General features: G+C 43.8%; 1 protein-coding gene across 1 annotated transcript in view; it reads right to left on the bottom strand.

Moving 5' to 3' along the window:
• RRAS (RAS related) overlaps positions 1-14987 on the bottom strand; it is a 106359-nt gene that overhangs the window by 37080 nt on the left and 54292 nt on the right. Inside the window, exon 2 of the mRNA XM_082273224.1 lies at positions 11255-11342. Coding sequence (XP_082129350.1) covers positions 11255-11342 — 88 coding nt within the window. The remainder of the gene's footprint in view (positions 1-11254; positions 11343-14987) is intronic.

Raw genomic sequence — 14987 nt, 5'->3', positions numbered from 1 at the left:
AAGGGTGCACCCAAGACATACACTTTCATGAATGGATGCAACAATTGTTTCCTTTTTTATTGCAGTTTAGAACTGCATGGCAGCAGAATCTCCCAGCCACAGTCTTTTATCCACACCAGCCACTGCATTACAATGCAGAGCCTGCTTGTAGTGAAGTCTGGCAGGAAAGTTTTAAACAAAACTTTATTGAAATGCCACAAAGACATTTCATGAAGTTTCATTGGCGCTGCACGGCGTGAGGCAGTGGATTGCCCCTCACTGCGCCGCCCAGAAAAAAATAAATACTGCACACATCAGCTCACACTGCCACAACACAGAAGACAAGGCATTTTTCCTTTTTTGCAAGGTAGGACAGCAATGGCATAGCTGCCAAATGCATTCCTACTGCACCTGGTGTGCATGAACCCGCAAGCCTACAGGGACCTTTAGGCTAATATAAATAACATGTAAATTCACTACATCTCTCCAATATATGCAATTTCCCCATGTTTATCTGCCAGAAATCTAGTGCTTACTCAAAGTTTAAAAAAAAAAAAAAAAAAAAAAAAAAAAAAAAGCCACACTGACATGCAAGTTTTTAATGACCCTAATGATTTCTTCGGTCATAGATGCTTCCCCCTGACTGCCAGCGGTAATGTAGCCTGAGCCGCACGTATGCAGCTCAGAAGTACATTTATGGCACCGCTCTGTGCGGTTATGAAGGGACTCCCATGTGCGGGAATGATGTCATCGCGGTCCAGCCATTCATGGTGGGATGAAGCGAACTCAGAAGGAAGACCAGGTAAAGGTGGAAGCACCCAAGCACTGATCCCGCAACGCTGGAGGGCATCCTTCTGACAAGCATACAAGCACAGTATAACTAAAACCTGCAGGGGCCCTGGTTTAAAAAATAAAAAATTCACAGCGTGTAAATAGAGTTTTAACTTGTATAGGCAGACAAAGTGTATTTTCTGCAGTGAAATGCAGTGCGGAATCCTGCTGTACTCCCCCCATCTCCTAACCTGCTCTGTTTTATTTCATATGCACATACGGATTTCATTCCAAGTTGTTGTTGCCTTGACAAAGGCTTACCCACACACTATGCAGGGAAAGGGTTCTACAGAAATGTAGTTCTGGGGGCTAGACTACATCAGTACAAATTTCGCTCTGCCCCTACAAGATTTTCACAAGCCTAGTAAGAACACGGAGAGTAATTCCTTTCTCATGGTGGTTTGGGGTAAATTTGATGGTTTAGGTCCCTGGTCCTCAGGGCCCACTAACAGGCCAGGTTTGCAGAATAACTAAAATACATCCCAGGTAATATAATTTGCTGCTCAATGATTGCAGTACTCTAGTCTGCATCTTCCCAAGGTAATACTTAAATCTGGCCTGTTAGTGGGCCCTGAGGACCGGAGTTGAGGACCACAGGTTTAGGTGACTGTAGCCACATTCATAAACTTGCAACAAGAACGGAGTACACAATACCTTTTTTTTTTTAATTTTTTTGTATTTGCACAATTCCATTTTAGGACACTTTTTTTCGGCATGTTCCCTTATCCGTCCAATCACTGAAAAGAAGGTAACATCCCGAAAGCTTGTCCTGAAAATGACTGTTTGTGCAAATAAAGTATGATGGACACTACTGAGTTGTTCGAGGTAACTTAGACCTAGCCTTTGAAAGATAAAAGAAGACCTCAGGACCCATAAAACACAACATCAATCACAACAGCTCTTTATGAGGTGCTTAGAGAGAAATACTGCCTCTCTTTCCTATTCACTGGAGATGATAAAGTGAGGTTTACACCAAGACAGCCCTGGATGGAAGAACTTCCCTCAGGTCGGAATGTCTTATCTATCTTCAGCTTCCTTGAAACTTATTTGCAGAGATCATTGTGTCAAATTCCTGACATTCCAGGAAAACTCCCCCAGGGCCCTCACAGTACCCTAGAGCCTACAGGCCCCACCACCTTCCTCCCAGGAATGCCTCTCCCTCTAGCACTGTGAGATTACAAACTTTACACCACCCTACAAAGAGGCGATCCTTCAAATATATCTCACTGAAAAACTATGCTAGGGAGGTGCAACCATACACAAGTATCTCCTCAATCAAGATCAGAATTAAAGAGATTAACTGCATGTTTCCCATGTTTGTGTCCAGGGCGAAGGAACATGGAGAATTGAATACAAAGCGAACAAATCTGTTGCCTAAGCAAATATTTTTCCATGATTCATTAGAGACTACTAGACAGCAAGTTGGGTCTAAAGCCTCGTACACACGCAACGATGGTTGGCCGTGAATTTTCGGCCAACGTCCGATCGGCCGATTGGCGGCTTGTTAGTATGATGCTTCCGACAACCAACTGCGACCTTTCGGACAAACAAAATCTGGTGTGCATGCTATAAAATTTTTGTTGGCCGTCAACAGAACGGCCGATTGTTCCTCAGTCAGTACAGATTTCGGCAGACAAAAATCAGATGAGCAAGACTGGGCATGCTCAGAGAAGAAAAAACACACGGAAAGTAAACCAGCACATGACATCACTTCTGAAGTTGGTTGTTGTTGGCCGAAAAAATTTGTGTGCAGTCTAGAAGACATTTCAACCGACACAACATCACTGGACAAAAGACGGCCGATCGGTCGGCCGATAATCGTTGCGTGTGTACGAGGCTTAAGGCTAGGTTCACACTAGCGCGGGCTGTGTATGCTCGGGCATGGCAGCCCATCCATTTGAATGGGCTCCAGTGCTGCGTGAACCACACAAAAAAAAAAAAAGGTGTATGCACTTTCTTACAATGCAGCCACGGGAAACCACATGGTCTTTTCGATGCGATGCGTGGGGGTGCTATTCATAGTTACATAGTCAGGTTGAAAAAAGACAAGTCCATCTTGGGCGGCACAGTGGTGTAGTGATTAGCATTTTCACCTAGCAGCAAGAGGGTCGCTGGTTTGTATCCCAACCACGGCACTACCTGCCTGGAGTTTGCATGTTCTCCCTGTGCCTGCGTGGGTTTCCTTCGGGTACTCCGGTTTCCTCCCAAGCTCCAAAGACATGCTGGTAGGTTAAAGCGGAGTTCCACCCTGGGAAAGTTTTTTTTAATAAAAATACCCCCGGGGCAGTCAGGGCTTGTGCATTCCACAATGGCTAGCCTCTGATCTGTCCCGGGTTGCACTTACTTTTTTTAGAAAAAATACTTACCTTGAAAATGTATTGTCCAGCGCTGCCATCTCAGGTGTGGGCAGCTTGAAGCCAGCGCGATCCTCTTCTGTGTTCTCTTCCGTCTTATTTGGTCCCACGATGCACTGCACCGGCCCCGCCGTCACTTACGGTGCCGCAGCGTCATCCCTGCACAGCTTCTGGGCATGCCCAGAAACTGTTTAGCAAGGTATGACAGCGCCTGCACCGGAACTGACATCGGGGCCGGTACAGGCACATTGATTCCTGGGAGCGATGACGTTCAGCTCCCAGGAATCATTGCATGCCAGGAAGTGACGAATCGCCGTGGCCGCCGAGGGGAGGAAAAGTAAGGTAAGTATATTTTCTTCTAAACAAGGCAAGTAAAAAAAAAAAAAAAAATTGCGATTATCCATTTGTTTTTCAGGTGACCCGGAGCAAGAAGATGGAGGCAAGTATAATTTTAGGGTGGAACTCCACTTTAATAGAATCCTGTATAAAATTGACCCTACTATGTATGTATGAATGTGAGTTAGGGACCTTAGATTGTAAGCTCCTTGAGGGCAGGGACTGATGTGAATGTACAATGTATATGTAAAGCGCTGCGTAAATTGACAGCGCTATACAAGAACCTGAAATAAATAAAAAAATCTGGCTCAACCAATAAAAAAAGAATTCAGAATGAATGCAAGAACAGTGCGCTTCAGCTGTGGGTGGTTGCGGGTATTGATGAGATTCCCACACCCAAAACTGGAACACAGTGCGGGCTACTGCAAACCTAGCCTAAAACCTAGAGCATAAAAAATAAAATGACCTCCCAGTTTTTGTGGATGGGATATAGGGGCACTTTCATGTGCCAAATATTTAGGCAAAAAATAAACCCTCATCACAACACCTTTTAAGTGGGGCCATAAACTGCAAATTTCATCAACGTCTGGACAAACTGGTCAAAAATTTGGTTAGTGGGTGGTTTAGCTTTAAGGCCTGGTTCACACCTATGCAGGTTGCGGTTGATGCATTTTCTTTGTGCAATTCGCTTTTTCTCACACTTGTTTGTGACGTGTGTTTGAGGTGTCTGTTGTCTTGCAGGAATCTTTTCCATGTGCTTTTGATGTGTTTCGGCTGCATTTCAATTAAGCAAACCACATATTAATATCATTATATTATAGTTATATTCATATTAACCAAAAACGCAACCTGCTGCGGCGGGGGGGGGGGGGGGGGTTGGATGGTGGGGCTAAGTATCTGACTTTGGAATAGGAAAGATCCACCCCTCTTACTCCCTCTGGAGAAGTAGGGGGTAGAGGCAGAGGGATTTGTATGTGTCAGGCATAGATTTGACACATAAACACTATTAAGAGACAATATTTTATGGATATCAATATCTTAAAATTGAATAGCATCTTGAAAAAATAGATTTTTATCCAAATTATATATCTCATTAGATACAACCAGTTACATCAATGCACCAGTGGTGTTAATTCATCTGTTTTGGATTCTGAAGAAGCCCCCACGCTTGGGCGAAACGCGTAGATCCAGAATTACCCACATTTGGTGTAACTGTTTGTATCTAATGAGAAATATAATTTGGGTAAAAATCTATTCAAGATGCTATTCAATTTTAAGATTTTGATATCAATAAAATATATTGTGTCTTTTAATACTGTTTATGTGTCAAATCTATGCCTGGCACCTACAAATCCCTCTGCCTCTACCCCTACTTCTGAGTGTAAGAGGGGTGGATCTTTCCTATGCCAATATTTGATACCGAGGGATAGTGTCTTGGCATACTATTGTTCTTTTTAATGAAATAATAGAATCTCTTCCCACTATCCCCCATTACACAAGTATTGGACTTTTTTCAAAAAAAAAAAAAAAGGCACAAATGAGAATGTGACCCATAGGAAACCATGTTAAATGGACTGTAGTGCATTTATGCAAATCAAGAGGTGTAGCTTGACCACATGGCTGTGTGTGTGTGTGTGTGTGTGTGTGTGTGTGTGTGTGTGTGTGTGTGTGTGTGTGTGTGTGTGTGTGTGTGTGTGTGTGTGTGTGTGTGTGTGTGTGTGTGTGTGTGTGTGTGTGTGTGTGTGTGTGTGTGTGTGTGTGTGTGTGTGTGTGTGTGTGTGTGTGTGTGTGTGTGTGTGTGTGTGTGTGTGTGTGTGTGTGTGTGTGTGTGTGTGTGTGTGTGTGTATATATATATATATATATATATATATATATTTATTTTTTTATTTTTTTTTTCATTATTATTATTTTTTTATTATATTACTATGGTTTTTGATTTTTTTTGTCAGATTTAAAATCTAAATTAATACATTCCCCCATTCAAACTAGAACAGCATGGATGAAAGAATCTGCACTACTGGCTATTGTATTCAGACTGCTGCTGCACCTGTCTAAGTCCCTAAACCGTGATGCATTGATCGGATCCAGTCACTGTTTGGCCTAAAATTTTCCACCTGGCTTAAGCCCCGTACACACGTACCGATTGTCGGCCGCAAATATTCGGCCGCTGACCGATCGGCCGATTGTAGGCTTGTTAGTATGATTCTTCCGACAGCCGACAGCTCATTTTCGGCCGAACAGGCATTTAGATTTTTGTAGGCCGACACCAGAACGGCCGATTGTTTGCCAGTCAGTACAGATTTCGGCCGACAGACAGCAGATTAGCAAGACTGGGCATGCTCAGAAAAGAAAAAAAAGACAAGGAAAGTTAACCATCACATGACATCACTTCTGCAGTCGGCTGTTGTTGGCCGACAAAATTCATGTGCAGTCTTTTGCAGTTTTCAACAGACACGACAGCCCTCGGACAAAAGACGGCCGATCATTCGGCCGACGATCGGTACGTGTGTACGGGGCTTTAGCCAATTTCTACTTTTGTCAAGCAGGGTGGCTAGCCATAGACATGAGATAACAGTTGCCCAATCCAGTCTCTTTAAGCAGGACTAGCTGAGAATTTTAGGTCGATGGGGAGTAATCAATCAAGTGAAAAAGCCTAGTCTGAACATCATTGTTTACACCAATATAAACTGACATTGGGACTTAGGAGTTCAGGCAATGCCTCCCCCCCTCCAGTCTAATCAGGACCATTTGTGTAACCAAACTAATACATCACAACTGGTGCAAATGCACAGCACCTGTGTACACAGTGCAGTATGGTCCCTTATGGGGCAGTGGATTCCTAAAAGTGGAGTCATCTCAAAGCCAGATGCCTTGTGGTGGAGTTTTCTGGCTTTTATGCAGCCCATTGAATGATTAGTCTTTATGTTGTGGAGATGGGAGAATAGGTGGGTCTGAGTAGTTTGGCAAGAGACAACTGGGCAGGGCTGACACCAGTCACTCCACAGAAATGCTGTGTGTACTCCGCACACAAGACTTATTAGTGGAGTGCATTTTTTGGCAGATCCTTGAGTATTTTTCTGTATTTGCAGGGTAAAGCATAAACATGGGGAAAGGATGAGAAGGCACTGCATATAGAGATACACAGAAAGGTCGGCCGCTGAAACATTGGCTGAAAATGGTGTTATCAGCATTTGACCGATAAGAGAAAAAGGTGCCAATAATGGCACTGAAAATGCATTTGATTTTTCCACAATTTTGCAGCGATTTTACTGCGACCTTACGTTAATTTTACTTTGCTTATGGTGTGTTATTAATCATGTGGCTCAAAAACCTCATTAAAAAAACGTAATAGGGGTGCGTTAATGATGCTTTCTTGCTGCATTTTCAATACATTTAAACTTGGAGGTGTATTTTTTTGTGCGTTTTTTTTTTAACCGACCAAAAATGCAGCAAGCAGGATTTTTTAACACCATACAAAAATGCCTTGTTGATGCTGGATGAGAATGGGCAGACTGGTTCCTAGATGACAGAAAGACAACAATAATTCAAATAAGCACTCGTTACAACCAAGACATGCAGAATACCATCTCTGAACGCATAACACAGGGGTGTCCTACCTACGGCCCTCCAGCTGTTGTAGAGCTACACGTCCCATGAGGCATTGTAAATCTCTGACATTCACAGACATAACTAGGCATGATGGGAATTGTAGTTCCTGAACAGCTGGAGGGCCATAGTTTGGACACTCCTGGATAACACATCCAACCTTTAAGCAGATGGGCTACAGTAGCAGTAGACCACACCGGGTGCCACTCCCGTCAGCTAAGGACAGGAAACTAAGGCTACAATTCATACAGTCTCACCAAAATCGGACAATAGACGATTGGAAAAACGTTGACTGGTCTGATGAGTCTCGATTTCAGCTGCAACATTCATATATTAGGGACAGAAATTGACATAAACATGAAAGCATGGATCCATCCTGCCTTTTATTAACGGTTCAGGTCTCTTGGCACACTTTGGGACCCTTAGTACCAATTGAGCATCGTTTAAACGTCACAGCCTACCTGAGTATTGTTGCTGACCATGTCCATCCCTTTATGACTACAGTGCACCTATCTTCTGATGGCTCCTTCCAGCAGGGTAATGCACCATGTCACAAAGCTAAAATCATCTCACCACTGGTTTCTACAACATGACAATGAGGTCACTGTACTTCAATGGTCTCCACACTCACCAGATCTCAATCCAATAGGGCAGTGGTCCTCAACCCTGGCCTACAGGGCACACTAACAGGCCAGATTTGCAAGATAACTGAAATACATCCCAGGTGATATCATTTGCTGCTCAGTGATTGCAGTACTCTAGTCTGCATCTCCCCAAGGTAATACTTTAAATCTGGCCTGTTAGTGGGCCCTGGAGGACCGGAGTTGAGGACCACTGCAATTGAGCACCTTTGGGATGTGGTGGAACGGGAGATTCACATCATGGATGTGCAGCCGAAAAATCTGCAGCAACCGCGTGATGCTATCATGTCACTATGGACCAAAATGAGGAATGTTTCCAACATCCTGTTGAATCTATGCCTCGAAGAATTAAGGCAGTTCTGAATGCAAAAGAGGACCAACCCAGTACTAGCAAGGTGCACCTTAAAAAGTGGTCGGTGAGTGCACATTCCACAATAACTATGCGACCCAATTAATGTGTGCTGTAAATTGCATCCAGCATTGTTCCGGTTTCTTTTGGCTGGAGGCTGCCATTTTTCTGAAGCCTAGAACCCCTGAACAGCAGTAAATGATAAAGCAGAATTAAAACCAAAAAGATTTACCAGTATATATTATATATATATATATATATATATATATATATATATATATATATATATATATATATATATACACATATATATATATATACATACACATACACACATACATACACACATTCCTGGAATGCCTGGATTCATATCTGTCACATTTGCTTGTGTCCTCAACCAAAAACGTCAAACCATCAAATGGCTGATGACAAAACTAAATCACATGTGCAGCACCATGGCAGTTGCAGATCAAACAGAAGCAGCTTCCTTGGCTGTGAAGGATTGGAGGGTTTAATTCCGCTTTAAGGCTATTAGCAGATGGACCTCTACAAACACGGCAGTGCCTAAAAATGGAGGGCAACTGAGCATATGCAGAGCAGGGTGAGACAGTGTATTACTGGATTTTAAACAGTAAAGCCACTTATTTTTAATTGTTCACATACCTGCAAATGGGCCAACATGAAGTGATCTAGCAGGACTTAATTTTCTGACTAAAGTTCCACTTTAATAACAAAGGATCACATCTTGTAGCTCTTTGCATGATACAAAGAACAATTTATATCAGTACCTGCCCCAAAAAGGGGCAACAATCACCAGGTTTATAATAAGTGAAACTCAATCAAATTTCCAAAATAAAAAGAAGCAGAAGGTGCTAAAGGAAACGTACACAAGCACAGGTAAAACGTTAATGCAGACAGTGTTCACAGTTGAAATGTAAACCCAGTGCTGCAATGCTATAGTGCTAACCACATAGCCATGTCATTTTTTTTTTAACCAGCTGCCCATACAATCTGGTCATTTTGAACCAATGGATTAACCTGAAAGGCCTAACATTTCTTTAGTGTATGTCATTCCGAAAAAAAAAAAAAAAAAAAAATGTATGGTACATTTCTGCATACAGGCACATTTTCCTAGGTTTTATCACCTAAACCAAATGTGGACTCAAGACATGCAAAAAAAAAAAAAAAAAAAAAAAAAAAAAAAAAAAAAAAAACCCTTCATGAAATGCACAGGACATATGTAGTAAGCCGTGTCAAAAGGACAACCAGGAATTGCTGTGTAAACACAGCAGTTGTATTATAGGGGTGTTGAAAACAATCGAAGAATCAACGCATCTCCATGCAGCCTTGAACAATTCAGCATTGATGCTAAGAACAGCCGCATCAATTGCATGGATGACGTCATCCCAGCTCCCCCTGCCTCTTCCGGGACAGCCCTGCCAGCGCAATCTAAAGTTAAAACAAATCAGTGTCAGTCCCTCTGTTTCATGGATTCCTTCCTACAGTGTGTAAGGGTTAATATGTAAAACCGATACCTCTACCTGATCTCCGATCTTTCATCGCTGGTCACGGTCACATGCCTTCTGGCCAGCCGTTCTACTCCTCCCGGTTTTGCTACAGGCAAAACTTTTTTCTTCATTTTGGATACAGAAAAAAAGTTTTTTTTTTGCCATCTGTCTCCTATTGGGGAGATTTCCCTTCACTTCCTGTCCCATAGCCAAACAGGAAGTGAGAGGAAACCCCTGCAAATTAAGCAAATTCCTTGGGGATCCCCAGGTCACTAGTACTAATGTCCCCATTCTGTACTTTTCTCGGGACAACCCAAAATTTGAGATCATCTTTTTCTTTTCAAGGTAAAGGTAAGCAGAACAAATAAAGAGAGTGAATCTCCCTAAAGGGGGCACAGACTGCAATAAAAAAAAAGGACAGGTGTTTCAATCCCTCTGCACTATATCCAAAATGAAAGGAAAAAAAAAAAAAAAAAAAGTTTTCATCCGACTTAATCCCTTAGGCTGGCCATAGATGGCCTGGAAGAGTTGGGGGTGTCTTGGTAGGGGGATACCGGGGAATTGAGCGATTCTCTTTCCTCCTTCCTGTGGTTGCAGGAAAGAAAATCACTCCACATAAAGCGAGCTTAAAGCAGAGTTCCGGCCTCGGGGGTGAATTTTAGATAAAAATACCCCGGGACAGTCAGGGCTAGTACATTCCATAATGGATAGCCTCTGAACTGTCCCGGGTCGCACTTACCTGTAAGAAGAAATACTTACCTTGAAAATGTCTTCTCCAGCGCTGCCATCTCAGGTGTGGACAGCTGAAGCCAGCGCGTCCTCTTCTGCGGCCTCTTTGGGGACGTCGGAGTCCCACAATGCACTGCACCGACCCCGCTCGTCACTTCCAGTCAGGCGCGCCATCTCGGCACAGCTTCTGGGCATGCCCAGAAGCTGTTTAGCAGGGAATGGCGTACTTGCACCAGAAGTGACGAGCGGGGCCGGTGCAGGCGCATTGACTCCTGGGAGCGATGGCGTTCAGCTCCCAGGAGTCATCGCAAGCCGGAAGAGATGGCGAGGGCCGCGGCCGCAGAGGGAGGAAGTGGAAGGAAGGTGAGTATATTTTCTTCTATATCAAGGTAAGTGACCAAAAAAAATAAAAATTGGGAGCATCCATTTCTTTTTCAGGTGGCCCTCAGCAAGCGGATGGCCCAAAATCGATTTTTTCGATTTTGAGGCCAGAACTCCGCTTTAATTAACTAAGAAGGGGGTGGGGGAGGAGGAAGAGTTTTGGGGGCTGGGGCAAAATAAGTCTCAGATAGCACAGACAGTGATCAGGACAGCTCTGAATTTCTGACCGAGACATCGTCCTTTTTACACTTGTAAAACATAAAATGCTTTCAATGGTAGATTTACAAACCAAATGGGGGCAAAGAAGAGAAGTTTGTTGCTAGGGTTTACATAGATTTTAAAATACACACGTGGTGATCGAGAAAAACAGAAAAAGCACAAATCTTTGTCGGGGGAGATAAGACAGAAAATCCAATTATAAAAATACAACCTGTACTATCACCCTGCACACTGTTGCATAAAAGGCTATACTGTGAAACAATATCTATTAAGTATAGTTATCTTTTGCTGCCATCATGGGAATTAGGGAAACCACTTACTGTCCAATCGTGTCTGCTTTCCGTCAATGCTGCATATCTTTGAGTAGGAATCCTCAATGGTTGGATCATAATCGGAAACAAAGTATGACTGGAGAAACAAGAATGAAAAAATATATATTATTATAACTTTTTAATGTGAATCAAAAACCACCACTGCTATAGTCTACCAACAATAAGCTATAATGTAAAGCTCTCAAAATGTCTTTATTTTGGTGTTCAAGCCCTCTTTCACACGAATGATCCGATTCACCTATCAGTTTTTCAGGCGGACCTGATCGGATACTCCATGCATCCCTATGTGGCAGCGGGTGTCAACAGAGACATCTCCACTGCTATCCGATTCTGATCCTGTCCATGAAATCCGGACGGATGGAAACCCTATTTTCCATCTGTCTGGAGGATTGGATCGGCTGGGATTGGATGAGAAGGAACAGGCAGTCCGTTCTCATCCGATCTCCCCATAGAGGACAGCGGTGATCTGACAGCTCCATCTCTGCACAGAGAGTGGAGACGGAGCTGTCATCCGCCCGCTCAGCGGGGATCGGCGGATCGATCCCCCGCTGAGCAGAACGGACTCCGTTGAGCGGTGCCCCCCCCCCCCCCCCGTGTGAAAGGGGCCTCATAAATGTCTGTATTTCACATCAGGGAACTAACAAGAAAACATTTCCACTGCTAATTCATGGGGGAAAAAAGTGACAGTGCCCCCTGATAGCTTCCCAAGCAAAGAATCCATGTGTGCTCCGAAGCAGAGCTTCTGGGTATGGGCACATCTGACAATGACCAATCTCCAGGCCGAACACTGTTTGCCACTGGCAACTGCCAAGTCCGGGGAGGAAATGACATTATATAGCAGGGTGGGGGAGAGATATAAAGGGTCACCTTCAAATGATATCTAATGCCAAGCTATAGTAGGGAATCATTTAAACCCCCGCTTGTTTGCCATCTGTGTTCTTTACTTTTTTTTAATGAAGACACAAGACTAAAATGAAGGGAAACCCCTTTTGGAATGGATGCTTTCCAAGGGCATAGAAGACTCGCCCCTCCTGTTCTTTCTTCATTTCCATTCATGGTAGCCATAAGAGGATGAACTTTCAGGAGAAGGAAAAAAAAAAAGAGGTTCTAACCCTTTATTACTCAAACTAAACCAGGAAGAAAAATGTTTTGGACTTGAGATACTATTTAAAGTCTACCTGTGGCCAGCTTATGGACATTCAGGCATCTACATACTTTTAATAAGAATCTTTGCAACAAGACACATTAGGGGAATGCACATTAATGCATTAGGATGTTGCAGACCAACATATCAAAGCAGAGTTCCACCTAAAAGTGGAACTTCCGCTCATTTGCTTCCTCCCCCCCCCTCCAGTGCCACATTTGGCACCTTTCGGGGGAAGGGAGGGGTGGTACCCGTTTTTGACAGGTACTCTTCCCCACTTCCTGGAGACGGCGCCACAGCGCTGTCCCTCGGAAGTTTGGCCCCCCGCCGCCGAGCCAATCCGAATGTGCAGCGCGTTTCGCACATGCGTATTAGGGACCGGCGCGTGAAGCCGCAAGGCTTCACTGCTGGGTTCCCTCACCGGCAATGGCAGCGGCGGCAGCACCCGATCCGATGGAAACATCGGCTGCGGTGCCGACACCGCTGGACTCCAGGAAAGGTAAGTGTCCTAATATTAAAAGTCAGCAGCTACAGTATGTGTAGCTGCTGACTTCATTTTTGGAGGGGGAAAGGTGGAGGCTGGAACACCGCTTTAAAGTAACACAACTCCAATTAGGAAGTCATTATTAGCAAATGACACTGCACCGAGTTTAAGGACTTCTAGAAAATAATAAAGAACAAATGCAGACATCTCTAGGGTGCCCACACCAACAACCTGCTATCAGTGGTATAATTTGTTGCTCCTAATGCACAACCTAATAAAGTAAAGCCCTGATCGTCGGCCGAAAAGCTTCGGCCGACGACCAATCTGCCGATTGTAGGCTTGTTAGTATGATGCCTCCGACAGCCGACAGCGCACATTCGGCCGAAAAGAATCTGTCATGCAAGCATTAAAATTTTTGTATGCCGACACCAGAGCGGCCGATTGTTCGCCAGTCAGTACAGAATTCGGCCGACAGACCGCAGATTTGCAAGACTGGGCATGCTCAGAAAAGAAAAACACAGGGAAAGTTAACCATTACATGACATCACTTCTGCAGTCGGCTGTAGTCGGCAGACAAAAAATTCTTGTGCAGTCTTTTGCACTTTTCAACAGACACCGACAGCCCTGGACAAAAAACGGCCGATCTGTCGGCCGACGATCGGTACGTGTGTACGGGGCTTAAATCACCACATTCCAGTGTCAGCAGTTTGTGTCTGTGTTCAAACATGAGGCATGTCACATGGCACTGCACATGTTAATGTGTGACTTCTGTCTATAGTATAAAAACTGACATTTCTAGTGAAGAAACTACATAACTCAGAACCCCTGTCTCTTGCTCTCTCCCTGGGCGATAGTGCAGGTGAGAACTACACAGTAATTAAATCCTACACAGACACAAACCGGCAGAGCATTTGCAGACACACAAAGCTCACTAATGTGATTTTTTACATTAGTGCTCCCACATTTGTGACGCAACACAGAGCAGATTCAATACAGCCTGGAAAAGGAAGCTGTTTTGTCCATTTTGGGGCTACATGGAAATAGGGGAATTGATCAACTATGATATTACAAACTACAGCTAAACATATGAGCCCATCATTACTATTTAAGGCAAACTAAATATCTAGTTAAACAATTCATACAATTAATGTATATGTGAACCCAAACCTTGTAAAACAACTCATTCAGTATAAAATAGAAATGCAAGGCTATATTTATTATTTTTATGTTTTTTTTAAGTGATCACATGACCTTTGTTCTCAGCTGCATAAGTGGTTTTAGAGAGGCGGAGGTGTAGACTGCAAGGGGGGTGTCAGCTATAGGCAAGGAGAAAGCAGTACACAGATCTTCACATTAAAGCCCCGTACACACGTAACGATTATCGGCCGACCGATCGGCCGTCTTTTGCCCAGTGTTGTTGTGTTGGTTGAAATGTGCTCTAGACTGCACACAAATTTTCTCGGCCAACAACAACCAACTGCAGAAGTGATGTCATGTGATGGTTGACTTTCCGTGTGTTTTTTCTTCTCTGAGCATGCCCAGTCTTGCTCATCAGATTTTTGTCTGCCGAAATCTGTACTGACTGACGAACAATCGGCCGTTCTGTTGACGGCCAACAAAAATTTTATAGCATGCACACCAGATTTTGTTCAGCCGAAAAGTCGGAGTCGGTTGTCGGAAGCATCATACTAACAAGCCGAAAATCGGCCTATCGTTGCGTGTGTACGTGGCATAAGTGGCTGCGCAGGTGGGGGGGTGGGGGCGGGGTGGCGATTGGAGGGCAGCCAAGCTGTTCTCCCAGTGTAGCCAGAAAAGTGATCACGCTGGGATGGGCATTTTCTCATGCCACAACATCGCCACCTTGTGGAATCCTACCAGGTATAGTAAAAATGCCTAACAAAGAATGAGGGGAGTTCCTCCACTATACTTAAGCACAACGAAAAAAACTTGAACCCAGGTGGATGTGAGCTCTAACCACGCTCTAAAGTTGAGAACCCATATATGGTTTATAATCTATATATGATTATAAACCATATAATTGGTTCTCGACTTTAGAGAGTGATAACAGCTAACATCCACCTGGGTTTGAGTGT

Source organism: Pelophylax lessonae (assembly GCF_965119305.1).
Source record: "Pelophylax lessonae genome assembly, chromosome: 12".
In the NCBI taxonomy this organism is placed as follows: domain Eukaryota; kingdom Metazoa; phylum Chordata; class Amphibia; order Anura; family Ranidae; genus Pelophylax; species Pelophylax lessonae.
This window is presented reverse-complemented; position numbering and strand designations above follow the sequence as displayed.